We start from the raw sequence: 25,521 nt of genomic DNA on the forward strand, positions 1-25,521 counted from the left end.
GCTCGCCATGCTCCTGGCCTCGGCCGTGGTGGTGTGGGAATGGCTGAACGAGCACGGCCGCTGGCGTCCCTACAGCCCCGCCGTGAGCCACCACATCGAAGCGGTGGTGCGCGCGGGTCCCCGCGCGGGGGGCAGCGTGGTACTGGGCCAGGTGGACAGTCGGCTCGCGCCCTACATCATCGATCTGCAGTCCACGAACCAGTTCCGTCAAGACACGGGTGAGCCGCCCACAGCCCTTGTCTCTCCCGGGAGCTACCGCCCTCGTGGTCGTGGGTTGTGGGCAGTTTCTCTTACTGGTGTCAGAGATCGGTGTTGAGGGCAGGTGCTTCCCTTCCCCAGATCCTCTCAGGATCCCATGGCCACCTTCAAATAAATGTCCTTCCAAGTAGTATCTTGATTAAGCAAACTCAGCTACAGCTTAACAGCAGGAGACCCCTTTATACCCCCTTTCAGTCCCTGGCGGCTCTTTCCGCATGACCTCTAGGACTTTGCAGCCCCCCAAGTAATGCTTCCTTAGCAAGCAAAAACATTGCTGGAGCCCCTTGGCTGCTCACACCTTGGCTGACACTGCTTTGTCTCAAGCACCCTTGTTGCTACCACACATTCCCCTTTTAACCTTGCTGTCTCTGGCCCTCCTCTGTGAACCCAGCTTTCCCAGTATCTACCCCTGGGTGCAAGACTTGGGGAGATAGAGTGATTCCCCTGACTCTAATTGCAGTCTAGTTTGTGGAAGTGTGGAATGTTACTAGGAAGAGAGAATTGAGCCAGGGGTTTCAGGGCTAGAACATCCTGGATGTGGTGGCATCCATAGATGCTTCTGCTTGTATACTCCAAGTACGGAAGCAACAGGCCAGAGCAGAAGCAGAGAGGATGGGGGACTGGGCTCTGGAAAGCCTAGAAGGGAAGCTGCTCCCTTTGTTCCCAGAGCAGGGAACAGACAACAGAGTAACAATAACAAAGGAATGGAACCAGCCTAAGTGGAAACAAAAGATGAAACGGTAATGAAAATGTGTTAGATATATACACTGGCATTTTATTCAGCTGTAAAATGAAATCATGTATTTTAGGGGAAAATGAATGAATATGGGGATTAGCAAAAAAACCAAAATCCACGTTTAGACAGAACGCACGTGAGTCATATTTCAGATCCCAGTTCATAAAGTATGTTTGTATGTATATAAGTTGGGGTGAGTGTGGTTGTAGGCTCTGAAATCAGAAAAGAGCAGGAGAAGTGTTGAGAAAGCGGGGGTCAGCACGAGTGTGGAAGGGAGGGTTTGTATAAGGGTACGGGGAGAGGTGAGAGGGCAAGGGGCATGAGAGACAGGGGAAGAGAGCCAAGATAAATTTTATCTGGAAATGGTGCAATGAAACCTAATTCTGTGTGTCTACAATGAAACCTAATTCTGTGTGTTAATTATTAATTAGAAATAAAATACAAAAATTGAGAAGTATGTACAAATATGCCTCTCATGTGGTTTTTCTTTAATAATAGTAAGACTTTGGAAGTATCCTAAATTTCCAAAAATTGGTTGAATAAACCATGGAATTTCTGTGACAAAATTCTTCTATGCAAGTGTTAAAGTGAAGTCTGAAACTATGTTGCTTTTCCCTTCCCCCTTCTCTCCCCTTCCTGATCCCCTCCCCTCCTCCCCTTGAGACACAGTTGTAAAGTTCTCAGATACCTCAATACCCAGATTTCTTGCTAGTTCAATGGCTTCACTCAAGGGATGTTCCATCAAATTTTGAACTCAGAGGCACTGAGTTCAAGGTTTTTGTGCTTCAGTGGGGTTTGTATAATGTTGATAGTACTGTGTAAGGGTAAAATTAGAAAGTGATACAGACTTTGCTCTGCTAAGAACCACAAGGCATGTGAAATTTCTGTGTAGCCTTTGGTTTCTGGATCCTGCCTCACTCTCCAAAGATGAGCTGTTTTCAAAACACTGACCAGCAAAACATTGGCTAAAGTTGCTTAGCTAAGACTTTACATTTGAGAGATGTTTGCTGGTAGAGTGCTTGTCGTGGAATTAAGAGGACCTAACCTAAGTTCTGATCGCCGGCACCCAGTTAAACTTGGGGCACAAGCTTTACATGTTTGTTATCCCAGTATTGAGAAGAGGAGATAGGAGGAACTCTGGGGCTTTGCTGCCCAGCCAGTCTGACCAAATTGGAAAGTTCCAGATACAAAAAATAAGGCAGAGAGTCATTGAGGAAGACACCTAACATTGATCTCTGGCTTCCATATGTATACACACCGTCATGAGCACTCCCTCATATGAAGAGGGACATGTACACACACACATACACACACGCTCAACCTAGTTATATTTAAGTAACAATGATCACCTTTAGCTATGCTCAGAAAAAACAAAACATATTTACCTGAAGCCAATAAAAACTAGAATGATAAGAGAAGTACAGAGAGGAAAATGACCTGATCTCTGAGAAAAGGGATAGATTATTGTGTTTTGTAAAAATACATACGCACTCATATACACATACATATACACTTATATATGCTTACATATACACACATTCGCATATATCCATACATATAAGTAAGTATATTGTGGTAAAGTCTGCATAACACTTTTAATTACTGTAAGTGCACTGTAGTGGTGTTAAATATATTGACTGTATTTTTCAACTATCCCCATTATCTATACCCCAACCTATATCATCATTCCCCAACGTGAACTCTACCTACTGAACGATAACTTAACTTCCTCAGCTCTTGGTAACCTCCACTCTACCTTCAGTGCCTGGGAATTTGCCTACTCTACACAGATGTCCTAAGTGGGATCATATGATACTTCTCACCTGTGTCTAGCTTATTTCATTTAATACAATGTATTTAGATTCATCCATATTATAGCACATATCAAACTTTTATACCTTTATGGCCAAATATTATTCTGTTGCATGTTTATACCCACACGTCCCCTAGCTCCTGGTCTGCTGGCTAAGGTTTCTGAGTGACAGTGGGATTTCTGGGAGCAGAAAGTTGTCCACTCTTTTGGAAAAAAGCCCCAAATGTATATTACTAACTTCTCAGTTACAGAGAGGATTCTGGAACAAGGACCACCCAGAGGGAGGGGCCAGATCTCATACTGTTTTGAGTTTGGTACACATGTTCTAAGAACTTCCGCTCAAAAGCTTCCCAGAAACTGGATCAAAGCACCCCTTAGTTCACGTACTCTGAGGGCAAGCTGTGTTTCCGGCTGATATCTGTGGAGCCTGAAAGAGGAGACAGCATTGCAGGTGAGGACAAGGAGGCATGGACATTTGGGGGACTTGCCATCTCCTTTTGACTCGCTACTGAAGGGGATGCATCAAAATATTCCTGTTGAATGTGGATAGAAATTGTTAGAGCTCGTTGGTGATGAAATGTCTGTCTGGCGAGAAATATACAGAGCAATTTGCTGGTATCTGTGAGAAATTCTTGATTGAACGGAGGCAGGGCTTATTATGAATTGGTAAATACGAAGAAACTGAAAGCTTCCTATTTGTAGTTCTGTGACAGAAAATGTAATTGAGGCTAGGAGGAAGTGTGCTAATTCAGGAGGTGTTATCAGTTGACACACACACACACACACACATATATATATATATATACATATATTAATGTGGGTATATGCAAATATTATTTTGTAACATACTAAAGTAGTCAGATTTCTTTGGTCTACTACTATCCAAATAAGTGAATCTCCCTGTTTAAAATCACTTTGAGAAATATGCTAACACTTAGAAAATGTGAATTACTTATTCAAAACCATAAAAACATGTATTTTAAAATCATCATAATGCAACTAACTATATTATTAAGGACTTTTAATTTAAAAATATTTTTATGTCATATATATGAATGTACATAAAGGGTGATGTGTCTCTATTTGTATAGTTTTTCATAAATAATTTTCTTCATGGATTTTCTTGGGGGATAAATTCCAAATGTTGAAATGGTTTCGTAAGGAGTTTCCAAATACCATTTCCAAGAGGACTTTGCCCATGGCCAGCACTGGCAGCTCACCAATGAGCGCCTGTTCCCTCTCTCCCTGTACTAGCCGAAACATAACATGTTTCTGTTGCAGGCTGCAGATGCGCACGTGCAGAAGCTGGTTCCAAATGTACCCAGCAATACTCACTATTATTCCTGCCGTGCTCTGGCATCAGACTCCAATTTGCTTCTTATTTGCATGAAATTTCTGATGTGCCTCTACTCAAACGTCAAATTGGCCTCTTGGAATGCCTCTCTTCTACTATCGTGTGTCTTTCTGGGACTTGGAAAAGATGCTATCTGCTAAAAATCCCCATTCTTTTCAGTAGCTGGCTTTCAATAGCTACTTTGTCTTAGACCCTTTGGACTGCTCAAACCAAATTTCATAAGAGAGCAAGCTCATAGACAGCAGCAGCTTCACTTTTGACAGTTCTGGATGCTGGGAGGTCCAAGTCCAAAAAACCCTGCAGTGATGCCAGGAGGCAACCCGTTTTTCGATTCAGGCATGGTGTTCTTGTTGTGTGTCCTTGAGGCCTAGTTCCAAAGTCTCACCTTTCAGTACATAAAGAGTGACTGTTAGAATTTCAACACATGGCTTGAGGGAGGTCATAAATATTCATGCTAAATGAAGAATGAATCCTTACACCAGGTGAAATGAGCAAACTTGGAATAATATAAATACTTCATAATTTTTATTTAGTAGACTTTGGCAGTTGTCAACTAAATAAAAATTATGTTTCATGATTGTTCTACTTTTTGTATTAATGGTTTATAAGTAGTATTCCCGAAGACCAAAGTTAATAACATTCAATAGCAAGAGAAGTAATATCCTGTGTAGTATATTGGTTTTAATAGGTCTGTCCAGTTACTAAACCCGAAATGTTGACACATATTACAAAGTTTCACAGTCTGATTACTACACTGTTAGCTCATGATAGTAATGGTAATATTTATAGAGCACTACAGTGTTCCTGGTTCTGTTCTCATGCACTATAGATATTAATTCATTAAATTACTATACAAATATAGGGGTCAGGTACTATGATTATCTCTTATCCATGAGGAACATGGAGTAGAGAGGAGATACACATATATGTGTATATATATATACATATACATACATACACACATATGTGTATATATACATATACATACATACATACACACACACACGTGTGTGTGTGTGTGTGTGTGTATAATTGTGCAGTTATCAGCAGTCATCCTGCTGTCATTTTGTTAAACCTAGACCTTAACTCAGATGACCTAGAATTTTCTCTTAGGAACTGTGCTGTTCTGATAAGCTATCAATTTTTATCTGACAATGTGGTGGGCATTTTGGATGAGAACAATAAACAACTTGAGGATATATCCCAGAGGAGTCCCCAGCAGGGAAGGGCAACTGTATTCTATTTTCACAAGGCTTGAGTATCCACATTCCTGACTTCAGGCCCCATAGCAACTCAACTTTTGACAATAACTTCTCTTTCAAGATGGCATTCAGCCGCTGTTCTCCAAATCTCATTTGGCAGAGAAGTCACTGTCTCCTTTATAACTGGATTTGAATCCAGTGAGGACTATTAGTTTGTCCACAGGATAGAACTGCCTGTCCCCCACCTGGTTTACTTTTAGGAAGTGGCTGCTGTTTCTTTCCCCCTATCAGGGACCTGGGCTTCTGTAGCAGTGTTTTGCTCCCATCTAATCAGTGGTCATCCATCTTCATCTCTGACTGTGAATTTCCAAGCTCTTCTTTTCTTGGGTAATTTTTCTTCTTATGCTATCATTTTTCCTGCTTATACTGAGCCACCTGACCTAGAAACTTAAAACAAGGCATTGGAAGTCGTGTTACAATAATAAAATGAAGAAAAGTCAGGGGTGCTACAGCATAGTTTTATGATAAAGAGATGTTCCAGGGAACATTCTGTGTGGAAAAGAGAGACCACAGATAAGGTTAATAGACCTGAACTTGGTGTCTAAAAGAAGAACCACTTAGAAGGGGTGCAGATGTACCTCTGCTACGGAACTCACATACAAAGCCCTGGGCTCTGTCACCAGAGCACTGAGGAAGAGTACAGAACTAAGTGAATCCTCCCAAGTCTTCCTTTGCTTCAGTGGTTATGGTTGAGACTGTTTCTATGTCAGGGTATGTTGTATGAGAGCAGAGTAAAAAAATAAATAAAAATTTCTACATAGAGAGCTCAAGGGTTAGTTAAAAGCCTGTCATTGCCCATACATAATTGACGAACAAACATAGGTAAGGGATCACACATGGAAGATTCATTAGTCCAAGCATTTCCCAACATCTTAAAGCAATAAGATCAAAAGACAAGTAAGATTTTTGGTCATTGGAGCCAATAAAAGCAAACTTATCCAAGCACTGTTTATGCAGATGTATTATGGAGAGGAGCGGGCTGCATCCTGCCACCCAGCTAGCTTATACCCGAAATAATTACACAGAAACTCTATCCATTTAAACACTGCCTGGCCCCTAAGCTCTAGCCTCTTATTGGCTAACTCTCACATCTTGCTTCAACCCATATCTAGTAATCTGTGTATCACCATGGGGTCATGGCTTACAGGGAAAGATTTAGCATGTCCGACCTGGTTGCTGGTTCCATGGCGGCTCTCTCTGATCCTGCTTTCATCCTCCCAGAATTCAGTTCTGTCTTTCCTGCCTACCTAAGTTTCTGCCCCATCAAAGGGCCAAGGCAGTTTCTTTATTCAACCAATGAAAGCACCACATAGAAAGAAGGACCTCCTACACCATGTAGATATATATTGTCTTGGATCATCTAAAGAACCAGTGTTCCAAAGGGTCAAACAAAAGAATGGAAATCCTTGAACTTAGTTACCAGAGAGCTAGAAGTCAGAGTAAACAGAAGGAGGCAGCCAGAACTAGTTCCTAAACACTGGTAAGTAAGTTCATGGACACCCAAAATAGGCCAAGAGCCACTTAAAATTGCCAAGAAAGTGGAAGGAACAGAGAGGAAATGATCTAGGGTAAAGGTGGCTTTGTCTTGAAAGATGGAGTTGTGCAAACTGTACACCAAAGTCTAGCTGCTATTCAAGTCCAACAAGATGGCTTTTCCTCAGTTCCTAACAAGACACCCAGTGGTTCCACGGGGGCATGGTCACTAGTGTGCTTTCTAACAGCCTGCTCTGCTCAATGGTTGTTATGCAGCCTTCTTTAAGGTCTTTACAGATCTACAAGTAACCATCTCCTTCTTGTGAAGCCCTGCTGCTCAGGACATGCGATATGGTCATTGGTCACAGGATTTGTTTGATCATTTCAGTTTTATACAGTGGGTCAAGATGCAGACGGCCACTTTATATTAGATCATACACAGTGTGTACATCAGACCTTAGGTTTCTCTCAAGATGGGGCAAGATTCAGGAAGATATTAGAACTGGGGGAAAGGTAGGTGAGTAGTTTTCAAATACTACCTTGTAATTAGAGCAAATAATAATAACCTTTTAAGATAACAGAAAAAGTTCTATGCCAAAGGCTATTTCAAAATAGAAAGGGTCTGGTGATGGAATGGTTCAGCTGGTGAAGCTGATTACCAATGAGCTGGATTACTTGAGTTGGAACTTACATGGTAGAAGAAGAAAATTGGCTCCTACATGTTGTATGACTTGCACATGTGTCCCATGGCATGCAAACCCCCACACCCTGATGAGTAAATTGAAGAAATGATGAAATGTAAAGCACTAGCAGCTCACAATTTGTCACGGGAATTTAGCCTGATGCGACCATGTGGAGACTGGAACACACAGGGAAGGCGTTTGGGAAAAGGGAAATGGACATGAAGTAGGAGAGAGCACAAACAAGGTCTCAAAAGGCATAGACAAATCTTCTTGGTCCTTGCTGACTCTGGCTTCTTCAGTGATTTTTTCATATATATATATATGTTTCCTCATTAGTGGAGCTGAATGCACACATGGCCAGAATGACAAGGAAACCAATGATACAGATCTGGGAGAAGAGTGAAATACTTGTCAACAATTGCTGCCTTGTGAATTGAAATCAGCCTTAAAAAGTCTGATGTTTCAGTTTTACCTCCAGATATTTCTTATTGGGGTTAGGGAGATGGCTGAGTTGGTTAGGAACTTGCTCCAGAAACATGAGGTCTTCATGTCAGAAGCCAGGCACAACACATATATACCTATAATCCTACTGCAGGAAAGGAAAAATACAGGAAGACCACTGGGGCTTGTAGCTAAATTGATAACCTCCGTATTATAGATCTTAATCAAAATAAAAAAATGTTAAGGTCCAAGAGCTGGAGAAACAGATCAGTGGATAAAGTACTTATAATGCAAGCATGAGAACCAGAGTTTTGATCCCCAGGATTCGCAAAACAGACTGTGTAATCCTAGCATGGAAAGATGAGGGGAGGAGACAAGAGAAACCCAGGAAGTTCACAGACTAGCCTGGCATGTGCAGCAGGAAGAAGCAAGAAACTCTGCCTCAAGCAAAGTTGTCCTCTGGTCTCCACAGACACTTGTGCTTATACTCACACACATATACAAACACAAATGTGAGCGTGAACATACACATAGTGAACATATACATACACATTATAACTACATGTGTACTCATACACATATGAAAAGAAAGGAAATAAGATTGAGAAAAGTTGCCAGAGATATTCAACATCAGTCTCTGCTCCCCATAGGAACACACACACACACACACACACACACACACACTTTTTCTGTGGTCCACTCTAATTATAAAACTCATGGAATGAAGAGACTTTCAAAATAGTTTTGTTCAACCTCAAAAAGTTGACTCCTTAGAAAAACAAGCATTAAGCATTCATTCATGATTTATTATGAGAAAGGATGACAGGATGCACATGGCAGACATATGGGTTCTTATGCTAGTCACAAGGCAAACTTATAATGAGGCCTTAGCAGTTTTTTTTTTTAACTGAAGAAGAAATAATTCAATGTTTAGGTAAGGCGAGAAGAATTGTTATGTACAGGATTATTGCAAAACGGGTTGCAGGAGGCTGGGACTATTGAAATAGAGATGCAGCAGACCTATGATCTGCAAACATGCCAACATCAGAGAGGTGAGAAGGGTGCAGTGGAGAAAACCAGCCTATGGAGAGTCCTCGTGGCGAGGAGGAGACATCTGTGTGGGAGTGTTGGCTCAGGCTGAGAATGGGCCAAAGTTCAGTCAGGTGATGAGGGCAAACTCAACTGAAGTTGGGTCAAGTTGGCTAACACAAACCTTGTTCTTTCAGGTCCACGAGAATGAACAGTTTAGCTGTTTATGACAAAGGAGTAAGCAGAACCATACAGAACTTTGTACAGGGACCTGGAATGGGCAGCAGTGTCTGACATGGATCAGAGAACATTTCACCTGTGTTCAGTTTATTTTGTGGAAGCTGTTAGGGACAAGGGATGCTGTATACTGAGCAGGGGAAAGTAGAGACATTTGATCTGTTTAGTTAATAATTATTTTCTGATTGATTTATGCGTTCTGCTCATCATTTTTGAAGCAAAAATGGGGATTTGGAGGGACTGTATTTATCTCTGTCCTGGGTGAACAAGGAGGGCGCATGTGAGACCCACATGAGATGGGGAGGATGGTCCTTCTAGTGGGCTGTTCACCTAATACAAATTGGGTTGGGAAGATTTCTTCTTTTTCTTTTTCGTTTTTTTTATTAGTTAATTAATTAATTCACTAATTTAAAAAAAAATATCAATTATAGTTGTTTTGCCAATGGTTTAGGATTCTTACTGGCTAACTCTAACTATAAATTAACCCATTTCTTTTTTTTAATTAAAAATTTCCAACTCCTCCCTGCCTTCCATTTCCCTCCCTCTCCCCTCTCCCCTCCCCCTCCATCTCCAGTCCGAAGAGCAGTAAGGGTTCCCTGCCCCGTGGGAAGTCCACGGTCCTCCGCCCTCCATCCAGGTCTAGGAAGGTGAGCATCCAAACACAGGCTAGCCCCCCCCCCCCCCCCCCCCGCCCACCAAGCCAGTACATGCAGTAGGATCAAAACCCAGTGCCATTGTCCTTGGCTTCTCAGCAGCCCTCATTGTCCGCCATGTTCTGGGAGTCTGGTTTTATCCCATGCTTTTTTAGTCCCAGTCCAGCTGGCCTTGGTGAGCTCCCATTAGATCAGCCCCACCGTCTCAGTGGGTGGGTGCTCTCCTCAGGGTCCTGACTTCCTTGCTCATGTCCTCCCCCCCCCCTCTGCTCCTCATTTGGACCTTGGGAGCTCAGTCTGGTGCTCCAATGTGGGGCTCTGTCTCTATCTCCATCCATCGCCAGATGAAGGTTCCGCCAGACTGCAGCCTCCTGTCCCTCCTCTCTTCCCATTTCTTTCTTCTGCCACTCCCCCATCCCCCATAGTCCCTGAATACCTCCTAATCTATACTAGGAGGATTTCTTTAACCAGTGTTTGTGCTAAGTCAGTGTTTGCGTAAAATACAGCATTGCCAGTCTCTTGGAAAACTGATCTTCTGAAATATATGTTGGCCTTAACCTTTGCTTCCTTGGTAATGAGCCCTGCGTGTTTTTCCATGAGGAGCTAAGGCTTCAGAATACTGCATCCGTGGTTCCTACTATGGCTACATAGACAAGTGTTGATTATTTTAGAGAAGAACTGGTGAGACTCTCACATTATACAATGATCATGGAAGATTGTACATTCACTTTGGAAAAAAGATAAACAGATACTTAAAAAGCCGAATGAGTGGCATATACTTCTGGAAATAAAAACATTCTCATGAATGTGTACATTTACTAGCATAATAATTTTATGAATAACTGTATATAAACAATTACAGTCCAAGTGTCTCTAAGAGTAAAGGATAAAAATTCTGATTCATGTATTATGAAATATTATCTAGTGATTAAAAATAATAATTGAGCCGGGCGGTGGTGGCGCACGCCTTTAATCCCAGCACTCAGGAGGCAGAGGCAGGCGGATCTCTGTGAGTTCGAGACCAGCCTGGTCTATAAGAGCTAGCTCCAGGACAGGCTCTAAAGCTGCAGAGAAACCCTGTCTCGAAAAACAAAAAACAAAACAAAACAAAAAAAACAACAACAACAAAAAATAATTGTACTGCTGAAATATAAAAAATTTTGTATTTGACTATTAAAAGAAACCAGTGTCAAAATATATTTTAATGTATTATATATGGAAAAATACAACCCAATTCCGATATAGATTTAGTATATAAATATGTACTAAATAATTCCATTTAATTTACATTTTTGTTGAAGGACAATTATAGAGTCATAAAACTACTGATGATTTCTTTGATACAAGAGTCAGATAAAGAGATTGTTGGATTTATGAGTATGTGGAAATGGTATGATTTATTATTATAGTGCTAGTTAAACAAATGTAATCATTTACCAAAACTCATAAAATTATTAATTTAAACTTGGTAAGGTTTTTTTGTTTGTTTGTTTGTTTTGTTTTTCAAGACAGGGTTTCTCTGTAGCTTTGGAGTCTGTCCTGGAACTAGTTATTATAAACCAGGCTGGCCTCAAACTCACAGAGAGCCTCCTGCCTCTGTCTCTCAACTGCTGGGATTAGAGGTGTGTACTACTACCACCTGGCTAGTTTTACCATACTTATATTAAAAATAAATGAGTTGAGCCAGACATGGCTCAGCAGTTAAGAGTACTTAGTGCTCTTCCAGAGGACCTAGGTTCAATTCCCAGCACCTACATGGCAGCTCACAACTGTCTGTAACTCCCATTCCGGGGGGCCCAACACCAACACCCATTGCAAAACCCCAATATATATATAAAATAAAAGTAAATTCATTTAAAAAATTGAGTCCAAGTTAAAGAATATCATCTATCTATCTGTCCCTCTGTCTGTCTGTCTATCTATCTATCTATCTATCTATCTATCTATCTATCTATCTATCTATCTATCATCTATCTATCATCTATCTATCTATCTATCTATCTATCTATCTATCTATCTATCTATCATCTATCTATCTATCTATCTATCTATCTATCTATCTATCTATCTATCATCTATCTATCATCTATCTATCTATCCATCCATCCATCCATCCACCTACCCACCCATCTACCTATTAATCTGTTTATCTCTATGTAAAATTGTTCTAACACAATTTCAACTCTGATAATGGTGTACTATAACATCATTACAATCCACATGGAAGAGCTCAGAAGAAACACCTTCACCTTTTGCTTTTCTTTTTTGTTGTCAATATCGAGAAATGGTGTGCTTCATCTACATATTAAGGTATGTTGACAAATAATAGGCAAGCATAGAGCTAGGTGCTTTGCAGTAGGCTTAAAGGCTACTATATAATTTATCATGACCTCATTTACCAAGTGCCAGTGACACAGATAACCCATCCATCTTAATCCCTTTCAGTTTGTTTCAAATTTATAAGTGTTTGTATAGAAGAAAAGTCACTCAATGGACTTATCAGTGTATGCATCTCAGTGGTAGAGTACTTGCTTAGAATGCTTAAGGACCTAGGCTTAATCCCCAATACTACTGCACACATGTGCACACACACAAATCTATTAAAATCTGCCCATATATGCTTCGAGCATAGGTTTGTTAATGCCATATACCCTTTATTGCTAGAATTGTAGATGTTATAAGAATGAAAGCAAATCTTCAGAAATATTTTTAAAGTTTGAAAAATGAAGTTCATGATCATTTCAAAGAGATACCTATCCCTTCTTCCACTTAGTGAAAACTTTTTTAAAATTTATTTATTTATTATGTATACAACATTCCTTCCAAGTATTCTTGCAGGCCAGAAGAGGGCATCAGATCTCATTATAGATGGCTGTGAGCCACCATGTGGTTGCTGGGAATTGAACTCAGGACCTCTGGAAGAGCAGTCAGTGCTCTTAACCTTTGAGCCATCTCTCCAGCCCTAGTGAAAACTTTAGTATAGGAGGAACCCATGAAACAGTAGGAATATACCTTAAGTCATGAACTAGAATGGCCAATTATGTCTGCATGTATTGTAACTTTTCTCATTCTTTGGCCTTTCTTTTTGAATTTTTTGAAATTAATTATGTGAGTATTATATTTATATGATTTTTCCTTTCTCTCCCTCTCCTTCCTCCATGTGCTCTACCCTGACTCTTTCTAAATTTATGAGCATTACTCGTCCATTATGGTTACATGTATACACACACACACACATACACACACACACACACACACACACACACACACACCTTGCTGAGTTTATTTAGTGCTATGCATTTCTGTTTAGGGCTGACCTCTTGGGATCAGATAACCTATCAGGAGGCTCGTTACTGGGAAGACTGACTCCTCCTCTTCTCTTAGCAGCCATTGATCATCTGTAGATCCTCATCTAGGGGAGGAGCCTTGTGGGAATTCTCCTGTCTACACTGGCATATCAATCGATATTGTCATCTTTTCAGTCTTATTTTGGTAACCATAGTGTTGAGATTTCTGAGGTATAGTTTCCCTGTCATATATTGTCTTAGTCAGTGTTCTATTGCTGTGAAGAGACACCATAACCTCAGCAACTCGTATAAAAGAAAACATTTAATTGGGTCTTGCCTACAGTTTCAGAGATTTAGTCCATTGTAATCAGATTGGGGAGCATGGTGGTATACAGGCAGACATGGTGCTGGAGAAGGAGCTGAGATTTCTACAACCTGATGCACAGACCCCAGGAAGAGGAAGAGGAAGCCATTGGGCATGGTTTAGGCTTCCGAAACCCCAAAGCCCACCTCCAGGGGCACACTTCCTTCAAAAAGGCCACACCTCCTGTCCTAGTGCCACTCTTTAATGACTAAACATTCAAATACATATGCCCATAGTAGCCTTTCTTCTTCAAACCACCACATATATAGAAGACACTATCTCACAGCAGATGTCTTTGGCATTTCTTAATCTCTTCTTTAGGACAAGGTAGCTGCCAAGATGCTCCATTTGCGAAGTTCACAGATGCTGCAGATGTTGGAGAAGTCCTTAAGGAAACACCTTCCCGAGTCCTTAAAGGTGAATGTGGAATGTCCTTGTGGAAAATGGACTATTAAGTGTCTAAGAACAAGGTGGTAAAGAGAAGGAACGTTTACTGAGCTGTGTTCTGGGTTAGGTATTCACTTTGTGGCCAACATTTAGTTGATATCACCCCGAGGCAAGAGAGGCATACTGTACACATTTAACTGAAGAGGAAATAAGAGCTCTGTTAGATCACACCACAGTGAGTGGCAATGTGATCTAGGTCATCTTTGCTGACTCAGGGACATTCCTTGTGCTCACATAGGAATCATTTTATATAACACAGGCTGTTTCCCAGAGTTTCAAGTTAACAAAGCCAGTGATGTTAATGTTTAATATTTTTCTGACTGATGACATCTGAGAAGAGGTTAAACCATATGACAGGTTTAAAATACTTTGTCCAAAAAATTCATTGGGCAGTTAAATAATACCACAGCACAGCTATACCTGATGGGGATAGCAGAAGTCATAATGCCAGCACAGCTGTTTGATAAAGATCCAGCAAAGCTGAGCCACATGATCGCCGCCATACCATCTCCACCAGTTGCATACACAAGAGACTTTTAATATTTGCACAGTTTGGGAATATTGGATTGATGGAAAATTTCTGATGAATCATTTATGCCTTCTCCCTGGAATGCTATTTCCAAGCTTCCCTGAGAGAGTCCTGAATATATTATTCCCCCCATTTTAGGGAGATATCCTCATCTACTTGAAGGTCTTCTTTATGCCTTGGAGGTTGTGACACACATAAAGAAGCCAGAGGTCTCTTTATGAGGCTATGAGATATTTTTGAAACATCTGTCCCTGTACTTACTCAGGAACAAGATAATCAAAACAAAGTAAACTTAAAACGGGCAACAAGATTCGGTGGGCTAGAGGAGTTGGCCACAGTTCAGACTGCAAACCTCTTACCACTATACACTTAAGCAATTACGTGGCATATATAGCAACAAAGTTAGAGTAGCTGAAACTACCTTTGTCCTACACAGAGGCTTATACTGATGGGCAAAGAATGATGTAGAAAGATGATAAAAGTATTTTATATAGATATAAAATATAAATATTACATTATACCAAAATTTGAATAACAACTGCAGCAGCTGGGACCTAAGGATATTTCATGGGCACTGTGACCATTAAGAGTTAATAATGGCCTGGCGGTGGTGGCGCACGCCTTTAATCCCAGCACTTGGGAGGCAGAGGCAGGCGGATCTCTGTGAGTTCGAGGCCAGCCTGGTCTACAAGAGCTAGTTCCAGGACAGGCTCTAAAAAAAAAGCTGCAGAGAAACCCTGTCTCGAAAAAAAAAAGAGTTAATAATGCACTGCTTGGAACATGGCAGTGTGCCTGGGATGGCTTGAAGATTGTTTTGGTCAAATGTACTTGTAGTCAAGGAAGTAACCAGCCTGAGAATGACTTGTCATATGCCTCTAAATTCCTAGAAACTGGGTTATGAAGTTAATGAGTAAAAATAATAGCTCTGTTTATCATTGATGCCAAAACTTAAGGGAAAATGATTGTAAATAATAACTCTATTCTGTCATAGTTTATTAATAATGACTAAAATATGAGCAAAGAAGTGAAACCCTTATGCAAAACCAAAAATGATATGATCTATGTTTTGGAACAGCATGAATGTATCCCTACTTACTAAATTCTGTATAAATAAAGAAGGACTCTGACTGCTAGACAGTCAGGCTGCAAGATTCTCCTGACTACCACGGCCTGGCTGACTCCCTCCCTCACCAGCTTTTACATCCTCTGCTGGAATTGTCTACTATCGGGAATGGCTCCCGGATATACCAGGTGTTGGTGTGCTTGCACACAAAGTGAGTAGAGTCAAGAAGCCAATAATTTTGTAGGCATTCCTGATCAATATTCACTGAACTCACAGTAAAAGAAAGATGTGTGTATTGTAGCTATAGAGTCTCTCTCTAAACAGTGAATATTGAATAGTTTATCACATGTCAAGTGTAACTCATCCCAAATATTAACAATTAGGCAGTTATTAAACATTAGTATGTAAATTTCTGATTTTGACATGGAAATATATCTTTGTACAGTATATGTGAAATTCATATACATTAGGAAATTCCATTGTTTATAAGGTTGTATAGGCATATGTTTATATGGCAGAAAACATAAATGTATAGGACAAAATTCTGTGATGTGAGACTGAGTGATTACTAATCTACTGTATCTGCATATTTAACTATTATAATAGTTTCATGATTTTTGTTTAAAAATCTATTTACTTGAAGATTGGGCTAGATATTTTATAATTTAAACACACTAATTTTATAGAGATCAGCATTATCCTGAAATGAAAGGCTTTTATTGTCTCTATGTAATGAGCTGACTGTTCAGCGTGTTGAAATATTTAGGTTTATGGGACTGTCTTCCACATGAATCATGGAAACCCATTCAAGCTCAAGGCTCTGGTGGACAAGTGGCCTGATTTTAACACAGTGATTGTCCGTCCTCAGGAGCAGGTGAGTTACATCAAAAAGATTATACTTCATGGTCAAGTGAAGTGACTCCCTGTCATTGGAGACTGGCTTAGCACGTACAAACCAGCAGTTGTGGTCCATCAAAGCATCACATGGCATGTCAGTGGATGAGAAAAAACATTGACAGAATCTATTACTCTTCTTTGACAAAACTTCTTAACAGTCTATGTGTAGGAGGGAAGGACCTCAGTACAAAAAAGAACTGTCATTTGATCCTGTAATCTCTCTTCTGGGTACAATATAGAAATATTATAAAATCAGTAAAGCAAGTATCTACACTGCCATATTTATAGCAGAATTATCTGTAATTATTTGTAAATAACCCTAGAACCCACAGACAGATTAATGGGAAAGCGATATCTGTATAAAATTAAATATTATTAGCAGAAAAAGAAGGGTATCCTATTGTCTTCTAAAATAGAGATTAGCCTGGAAGACATTGTGGTAAGTGAAACTGGCAATCACAGAAAAACACTATAATCTCACTTACATGTGAATTAAAATATTTTTCTATGTATCTAAAAAATTTCTAAATATCTGAACAAAACTGAAACCCATGTAGCTGATGGTGGTGAGCAAGGAGCTACATGCCTAAGGCATCAAACAAGTAGATCTGTAGGCTAAACAAGTCCAAAGACCTAATGTGCAGCATGCAGTTTTATGGTATTTATTACTAAATTAGTTAAGTTCTTGCTACTATTTTCAAAGAAAGAATAGTAATTATGTGAGATAACAGACCTGCTAATTGGCTTCAGTATATTCAATGTTATTATTATTATTATTGATGAGGATGATGATGAGGATGTGTTTCATAATATCACATGTCTCTTCTTACATACACAGGAACATTTCTTTTTTAAAAAAAAAAACTCACCAAACAACATACACTATAAACTAAATTCTAATTTACTTAAAATATAAAAATGAATAATATTTGGTTTTCAAATCTATTGATAAGATGGATTGCCAGTTGTAGTTTTGTCTAGCTGCAGGGTCATTTCTGTGCAATATTTTCTGGCTAGCCTGCCCTAGTTGAGTATTCAGTACTTCCCTTTATCTTCAAAAAATCCCAGCTGTCATTTATTTACTTTGAGAAGAGCTTTTTGAAAAACTTACACGATGATTTTGCCAGAAATACACATTTTTTTGAAGAATGTTGCTTTGTGCTTTACAGTTTAAAGACCTCATGTTTTATTCTTGTATGACTTTATCATGTATATATAAAAATTCAAATACAAGTTCATCTTGCCAATTTCAATATTGTTGTGCTAAAAATATATATATGATCTGGAGAGATGGTTTGCCATGCAAGTTTAAGGACCTGGATTCAGATCTGTAGCAGCCCCATAAAGCTCTATATAGAGTAATGTGTGTGTGTAATCCCAGCATTTTACAGAGAGTTGGGGCTTGAGAGCCAGGAGAATTCCTGGAAATTTGCTAAGCAGGTGGCCTTGCCCTGACATCAGCAAACAAGGTGAAGGTGAGGCCTGGCCCTCAAAGATGACCTCTGACGTCCACGCACATCTCACATCCCTGTGCAAACACTCTGTACACAGAGAGAAGAAAAAGGCACATTCGTTTTGAAGCTGTTTGGAACAAGAAGACTTATTCTCATAAAGCCTTTGACAGTATCACATTTCTTCTTTTCCTGAGTATTACTAAGTTAGGGAAGAATGCTTCATTAACCATCTTTAATTAATTTTAAATTGTAATAAAATTTAATAAGGTTTAATAAAAAATTTTATAAATAGAGTGAAGTTTTGGTCTTGGTTTCATGATGTTAATAATTAAGAAATGCTGCTGACATTTGAAGAAAACATCTCGGCTTGGGGTTGATAAATGAGTTTGAGGAGTGGTTTTGTGTGTGTGTGCGTGTGTGTGTGTGTGTGTGTGTGTGTGTGTGGTTTTTTGAGACATGGTTTCTCAATAGCTATGGAGCCTGTCCTGGAACTCGCTTTGTAGACCAGGTTGACCTCGAACTCACAGACATCCACCTGCCTCTGCCTCCCAAGTGCTGGTGTTATAGGAGTGTGCCCCCGCTGCCCAGCGATAAATGAGTTTGAAAATGCTAGAAAGGATGGGAAAGGAGTTCCTGAACCCCTAACCCTGACGGAAGCTGGTGGCTGCTGAGGGAAGGAGAGCCACTTTTTTTGGGTCAGTGGCTGCTGGCAGGATGCCTGTGTTCTGGTGGGTCACCTCAAATCCATATACATCTGGACAGTACTAAGTGGACTCAATGATTAATTTTAAAGCAATAAATAAAATTGGAGAGGCTATATATTGGGAAGGGTCCTGAGAAGTTGGAGGGAGGGAGTGGGGACAATATGACCAAATGTGTTGTATATACTTATGAAATTTTCAAATAATAAATTTAAAAATAATAGGAAAAAGGTAATGAAATTCTGAAAAATATTGAACTTACATAGATAGTATAATCAATTGTATTGATTCTATGTTGCCCAACCCACTAGGAGATGGCAGATGACTTTGATCCCCATGTCAACACTTACCAGATCTATTCTAAGGATCCTAAGAACTGTTTGGAGTGCCTTGGCACACCAGAGGCCATCAACTGGAAACAACATCTGCAGGTTCAAAGTAAGAGGACAGGAGTTGCATGCTGGCTGCTGTGACCTCCTGCATGAACATCCGTAGGATCACTCTCTACTCTGGGCACCTCACCCTGCAACCTTTTTTTTCTTTCTGCAAACTTCAGAATTTAAACCTAATGCATATTTCTTGGTCTGGCTTCCATTACCTCTATGGTGGAACCAGTTTCAATTATTACAGACTATGGTGTTAATAGAAGATGCAGCACATGTGTAGTTTTTGGTTAACCTAAGGTGTTTTGAAGACATATTTAGAAGCCCTCAGGACAACTAGATGGGAGACAGAACTTTACCTCTGACTTTCTCTTCCCGGAACAAGCAGGACAGCTTACTGTGACATTGAGCTCTTGCTAGGTCATTCAGGTTTATGTCTAGTGCGGTTACAAATGTGCCCTCTGGAGTTAAAACCACAGAAAACTTCCTGGTTCTGTCTCCAAGTTGTGATTCTTGAGCAAATGACTTTCTCATTATTCAGTGTCCTCATGTATAAAAATTCTGATACCGAAAGATCCTAAAACTTGAGTCAATGAGAGGATCGAATGAGGCATAAGATTAATGCCTGGGCCTGTAACATGCTTGCGCAAGATTGACTACTATTTAAATATGCTTCTGTTCATAGAGACAGTAAGGATTTTTACTGTTCTGCTGGTCATGAAAGAAAACATTTCCAGGGAATAACTTAGGGTTGGACACACAGGAGTCATACTCGAGGCAAGGTTGTTTTTACTAAATCTTGCGTCCATCTTTGGACTGCTTTTTTGACCTAGACGGACAGTTATGTATTCCACGTTTCACTCCCTTTTAGGTTCACAATCCAGCCTGAATGAAGCAATAATGGGCATTACAGCTGCTAAGCTGGTCAAAGTCAAGAGAACACAATGCATTCTTTACATGATGCCCCAGACAGCAAAGAAACTGGTTCCTTTCCTGATGGAGGATATAGAGAATTTACATCATAAATCTGGCAGACCCCGGGCCATGTGAGTTGGTTTGAAGATAACTCTGTTCTGCTCCGATCTCTCACTACCACAGCTCCCTAACTTCTCTACAAGCCCATTTCCAAGATAATTGCTTTAAAAATGTAACAAGAACTGTGTGATATATCTCCTCAAATGCCACAGCTTTTTAGAATTGTTTTCATGGCTTTTTAAAAAAATCTGTGCAGGTATATGTGTGTTGATGTGTTTGTACATACATGTGGCAGTCAAAGGAGAACCTCAGATGGTGTTTCCTTGGAGAACCATCCGTTATCTGGTTTTGCTTGTTGGCTTTTTGAGACAGGATTTGACTGAGGAGGACAGGTTGTCTGGCCAGCCCAGTCCAGGAATCTATCTGTCTCCTGCTCCCCATAGCTATGATTGCAGACTTGTACTTCTCTACCCATTTTTAAACAAACATGGGGCATGGGGATCAGACTGTCCTTCTAATAGTCACATATTTCCTCTTGGTTTTTTGCTATGTTTTTTCATAGACTCGTTTTTATTTCCATTGACAATGCTTTTCAGAACACCCCATCAAAACCACTTATAATTGTTATTTCTCTTATTGTACTTTAATCAGCTGAAATCAGATTATTTTAAAAATATCTACTTGTGTGTTGCTAGAAGCCTGCCACAATATTTAGACTTTCATAGGGTAAGAATATTGAGTGAGTGAGATGTCTCAATGGGCAAAGTCACTTGCCGCAAAGCTAATGGCCTGAGTTAGATCCCCGGGACCCACATGCTGCAAGAAGAGAACCTACTCTCACAGGTCGTCCTCTGACCTGCAATGTGTGACCCAACAATATGAAAAAAATGCAAAAAGAGCAAGAGTCCTTTTGTCTTGTTCAGTGCAAGGCAGAACAGTACTCGACATATAGAAAGTTCTGATTTTGGAAATGAAAATATAATCACATCTTTCCCCGCTTTTCACCCTGTGCCTCCCCTTCTCCTTCTCAAATTTTTGGACTCTTTTTCTTTAACTGTTATTTCTACACATGTGTGTATAGGCACACACACATACATCATACTCATTCTGTTTAGTATTACTTGTATGTATATGATTTCATGGCTGACCAATAGGTTGAATAACCAATTAGGAGGTTCATCCTGGGGGAAGACTATTTCTCCTGCTCTCAGCATTTGTTAGTTTTCTGTAGTTCTTAGAAGGTACAGCCTGGTGAGGTATTTTTACCCTTCCATGTTATCATGTCAATTTATGTTGGTTCTTAATAAACCTCACAGAGAAAATGTTTTCCAATTAAGAATGCTTAAGCAAATTATGTTTTCCCTCCACTGATTTCCAAGGTAGCACAGAGCAGCACTAAAAACTGATGGGAACTTGATGTCCAGATGCTCAGTCCCATGGGCCTTCTGTTTCAGTATGCCTGAAGAATTTTGCCCACACTGTAAAGGGCATTAGGAGCTAGAGAGTACCTTCTCATCCAGAGTAGCACTGGGTCAACTACTCAAGGGACAGTCAGGACAGGAGACATAATTTTAGAGTTCACAACAGGAAATAGTCTCTGATGGCGGAGTGGCTTGCTCACCATGAGGATGATGAAGGTCATGGTTGTGAACAGAGTCTGTATCCTCTGCTTATGCATCCCGAGGAGAGTTTTTATCTTATTGTAGGTGTCTTCACACTTTAGTAGACATAGGAGGAGTCGTCTATATGCCATGCTGTTGACCATTTGAACTTCTACTTTACCTTGCATTCAATATGGCAGCCAAGGACTCTCAGATATCAGTGTTGAAGATTTCATGATATGAGGGCTGGGAAGAAGGCTTAGTCTATACAGTGTCTCCATGCATGCATGAATATTTGAGTTATGATCCCTAGAATGTTCATAAGAACCCAGATGTGATAGTGTGCCTGTTATCCTGGTGCTGATGTAATAGAGTTAAGAAGATAATGGGGGATCACTGGACAGTGATGATCTCCACTCCAGGTTAAGTGAATGAGACTGAGCAATACTGAGAAAAGCATCCAACATCTTACACACACACACACACACACACACACACACACACATGCACGCACGCACACACACAAACACATGGTTCCATGATTCTAAAATTTTGCATTGCTGCTTTCTAGCATGTGCTTTTGAGTACTTATTCTTTATTTGTCCATTTTTCTTATCTATATGATGTCATCTTCTCTATTTCCTGTGGGAAGGTGGGTCACAGCAATGTCGAGAACAGTACTAAGTTCTTAATGAAGATTTAATTGTTTTTGTTTCACAGTCCTGGGTACTTGTAAGATGAAACCTCCTATAATACTAATTGCTGTCTTCTGATAAAATAGCTATTAACTCATCCTTTCTAAAGAGAGAAGCAGGGGGATGGAGGGAAGTTAAGTTAGTTGCCTACCTAACTGCCACGGCTGGCCAGACACTGCCCAGCTGATGTCTACCATCACATGGCTGGCCAGACACTTCTGAGCTTCTGCCTACCATCACGGCAACGCTCACACCTCACAGGAGACTTTTATGAGGAGGGACACATATTTCTCTGTGCATGAAATTTAGAGCTGCTCCTTTTCGTTTTTCTTCAACAGCAACCATGAGATGTTTAAACTCTCATCACTGGATGTCACCCATGCTGCCTTGGTGGATAAATTCTGGCATTTTGGTGGTGATGAGAGGAGCCAGAGATTCATTGAGCGCTGTATCCAAACCTTTCCTAGCTCATGTCTTCTGGGGCCTGAAGGGACCCCTGTCTCCTGGGCTCTGATGGACCAAACTGGAGAAATGCGAATGGCAGGCACTGTGCCTGATTACCGGGCACAAGGTCTCATCTCCCACATCATTCATACTCAGACTCTGGTTATGGATGAACTTGGCTACCCTGTGTATAATCATATGTACAGAGCCAACAAACTCATGCAGAAAATGAGCCATACTCTGCAGCACGTCCCTATGCCCTGTGACTGGAATCAGTGGAATTGTGTGCCTCTGTAACTCTGGTGCTGAACAAATGGCTGTGTTGGATAAGCAACAATAAAGCTGGAGGGGAGAATGGTGCACATAGGGGAAATACAAACTGTAATGAACAATAAAGGAGTGGGCATTGGGCTCTGGGGAAGCAGTGTGAATGGACAACAGTATGCCACTGTTCCTGTCCTCATATTACCTTTCAGATCCAGCAGATGAAGCATGGGCAGACCTCTCCACTGAGCCACTGGCTTTGTCCAGTTCTCTGTACTCTGAATGTCAGTGACACTTCTCTTCAGCTGCACATCACTATCCTCTTGTGGACTGTTGTCCATGATCTCTCCTGTCAGGATATGCTGCTGACTTGTGGATAGCTCACACTTTTCTCTCACACTCTTTACTTAGGAGCTAGAGTGCTCTTCATCAATAGGTGCTATGGACTGATCACTTCACTGATAGACCTGTGATTTCTGTTCAATAACCATGATAAATATTTCATAAGTGGATATATGATGGTATATGGTATGGTATCTGGAAGACAAATTTTTTAGCAAGTGCTAATTACTCTTTAATTTTAAATTTGCTATTATACATAGAGCATAGTAAGTGCCTTTCAGTGGTAAAAGGAAGCATCCTTTGACTTAGGAAATTCTAATGAAAACATCATTGAGTCAAGAATAGACAGCTGCTTCCTGACATCTGGCTGTTGGCTATAACAGGCCAGTGAGTACAAACTGAAACACAGGCAAGTCTTCTTGTTTCTGAGATGTTGACAGAATTTCCCCAGTGTTTAAACATAGTCGTATGCCCAGCTATATAAATTTCAGTATAAAAGTATTCAGTAGGTTTGAGGTAACACCCCCATTTTTGTGGAAAGTAGATCTTTAATAATTTAGTCCAATCTTACTTTGAGAAAGGAAAAGCAATGATAGCCTTTATGCAACTGGAATTGTCATTTTTATAAAAGATCATATTCGCTTTTCTATAAGTCAGTTTCACTTAAATTAGGACTGTCCAACAAAATATTGTTAGCCATTCATGATCTGAATTTTGGTTATGAATTAAATTATGGTCCACATTAAAAGTCATGAGATGGGACGTTTGTTTAAGTAAGGGGGCTGAAGAAGACAGAAGAGGAGGGGTCTGCTTCTGTAGTCAGCCTTTGTGATTTATGCAATCCATGTGTTTACCCTGTTAATGGCATCAAAACAGTTCAACCGGGTTATGTTATGGATAAATTCAAGGTTAATCACAATGGCTTCAAACCCCGAGTGATGGGAAGGAGAATTAATGTGCCAAGGAAATGCAGAATCCTGTTGGAAGAGGGGGCTGCTTGTTGGTTCCTGGCTGCCTGGCTAGCTTAGCCCCAAAATAATCACACAGAAACTATATTATTTAAATCACTGCTTAGCCCATTAGCTCTAGCTTCTTATTGGCTAACTCTTACATCTTAATTTAACCCATCTCCATTAATCTGTGCATCACCATGAGGTCATGGCCTACCAGCAAAGTTTCAGCACATCTGTCTCTGGTGGTGGCTCCATGGCTTCTAGCTGACTCAGCCCTTCTTTCTCCTAGAATTCAGTTCTGTCTCCCCAGCCTACCTAAACTCTGCCCTGCTATAGGTCCAAAGCAGTTTCTTTACTCATTAATGGTATTCAAGCATAAAGAGGGAAATCCCACATCAGAATCCTAAAATAAGACAGAGAAAAATACGTGCAGACTTTCACAGTGCCAGTCCATTGACTGAAGGAACACGCAGGCTCTTTTGACTTTCTGTGTAGGTTATAGCTACTTGTTTCTCTGGTTCTCCAGTTTCAGCATCTCTTCTTTCCTTAGCAGAACTCATGACTAGCTGGGGAAATGGGACTGATTCCAAGAACCTGGAGACTGTCAAACTTCCTTCATTAGTTATCTCATATAGCGAAGTTGGGGCTGAGAATAATTTCCCAATGAACCTTGTCTGTCTTTAGAAAGGTGAATCAAATATTAATAAGTGTTGTCAGTCTAGAAAGAAAAGCCTCTGTCACCAGGAAAATGAAAATCAAAATTGCATCAAGATTCCTTCTCACTCCAGTCAAAATGTCTAGCCTTAAGAACTCAGACAGAAAATGCTGGCAACAGTGAAGCAGAGAAGGAACCCTTAGACACTGCTGGTGGCAATGCAAACTAGTTCAGCCACTGTAGAACTCAATAGAATGTTATAAAAAGAAATTAAAAGCACCATGTGTTTCATCCATCCTAAGGCTATACTCAAAAAATCAAAGCTTACTACAGAGATGTCCACATGCCTGTGCTTCACTACTTCTTCATAATAGCCAAGGTATGAATCGGGGTAGGCAGCCATCAGTGGATGAATGGATGGAAGAAATGTGTTTTACGCACACGCACACGCACACGCACACACACACACACACACACACACACACACACACACACACCAGAGCATTGTTTAGTGACAAAGAAGAATGA

General features: G+C 40.3%; 1 protein-coding gene across 5 annotated transcripts; it reads left to right on the forward strand.

The window, feature by feature from the left end:
* The first annotated feature begins 3,097 nt into the window (after nucleotides 1-3,097).
* LOC119803376 (glycine N-acyltransferase-like protein) lies at nucleotides 3,098-24,137 on the forward strand. Of its 5 annotated transcripts, XM_038314669.1 has the most exons (7): nucleotides 3,211-3,258; nucleotides 13,912-14,007; nucleotides 15,642-15,840; nucleotides 16,396-16,503; nucleotides 18,993-19,119; nucleotides 19,936-20,110; nucleotides 22,674-24,137. In XM_038314669.1, exons 4-7 carry the CDS (start codon nucleotides 16,417-16,419, stop codon nucleotides 23,074-23,076), a joined length of 792 nt encoding a protein of 263 aa, XP_038170597.1. In that variant the 5' UTR covers nucleotides 3,211-3,258; nucleotides 13,912-14,007; nucleotides 15,642-15,840; nucleotides 16,396-16,416; the 3' UTR covers nucleotides 23,077-24,137. The 5 variants fall into 5 exon arrangements, with proteins under 5 accessions (XP_038170581.1, XP_038170597.1, XP_038170590.1 ...); XM_038314653.1 differs by lacking the exon at nucleotides 15,642-15,840 and having other exon boundaries at nucleotides 3,098-3,258; XM_038314662.1 differs by lacking the exons at nucleotides 3,211-3,258; nucleotides 15,642-15,840 and adding an exon at nucleotides 6,768-6,903.
* The last annotated feature ends 1,384 nt before the right edge of the window (nucleotides 24,138-25,521 follow it).

Source organism: Arvicola amphibius, chromosome 1 (assembly GCF_903992535.2).
Source record: "Arvicola amphibius chromosome 1, mArvAmp1.2, whole genome shotgun sequence".
NCBI lineage: Eukaryota > Metazoa > Chordata > Mammalia > Rodentia > Cricetidae > Arvicola > Arvicola amphibius.

Excerpts from the sequence above, each read along its gene's own strand:
- LOC119803376 (XM_038314653.1), top strand. The coding sequence starts at position 13,930 with ATGCTCCATTTGCGAAGTTCACAGATGCTGCAGATGTTGGAGAAGTCC. Across the intron at positions 14,008-16,395 it reads ACCTTCCCGAGTCCTTAAAG|GTTTATGGGACTGTCTTCCA; the intron begins GTGAATGTGGAA and ends TGAAATATTTAG. Across the intron at positions 20,111-22,673 it reads TCTGGCAGACCCCGGGCCAT|CAACCATGAGATGTTTAAAC; the intron begins GTGAGTTGGTTT and ends TTTCTTCAACAG.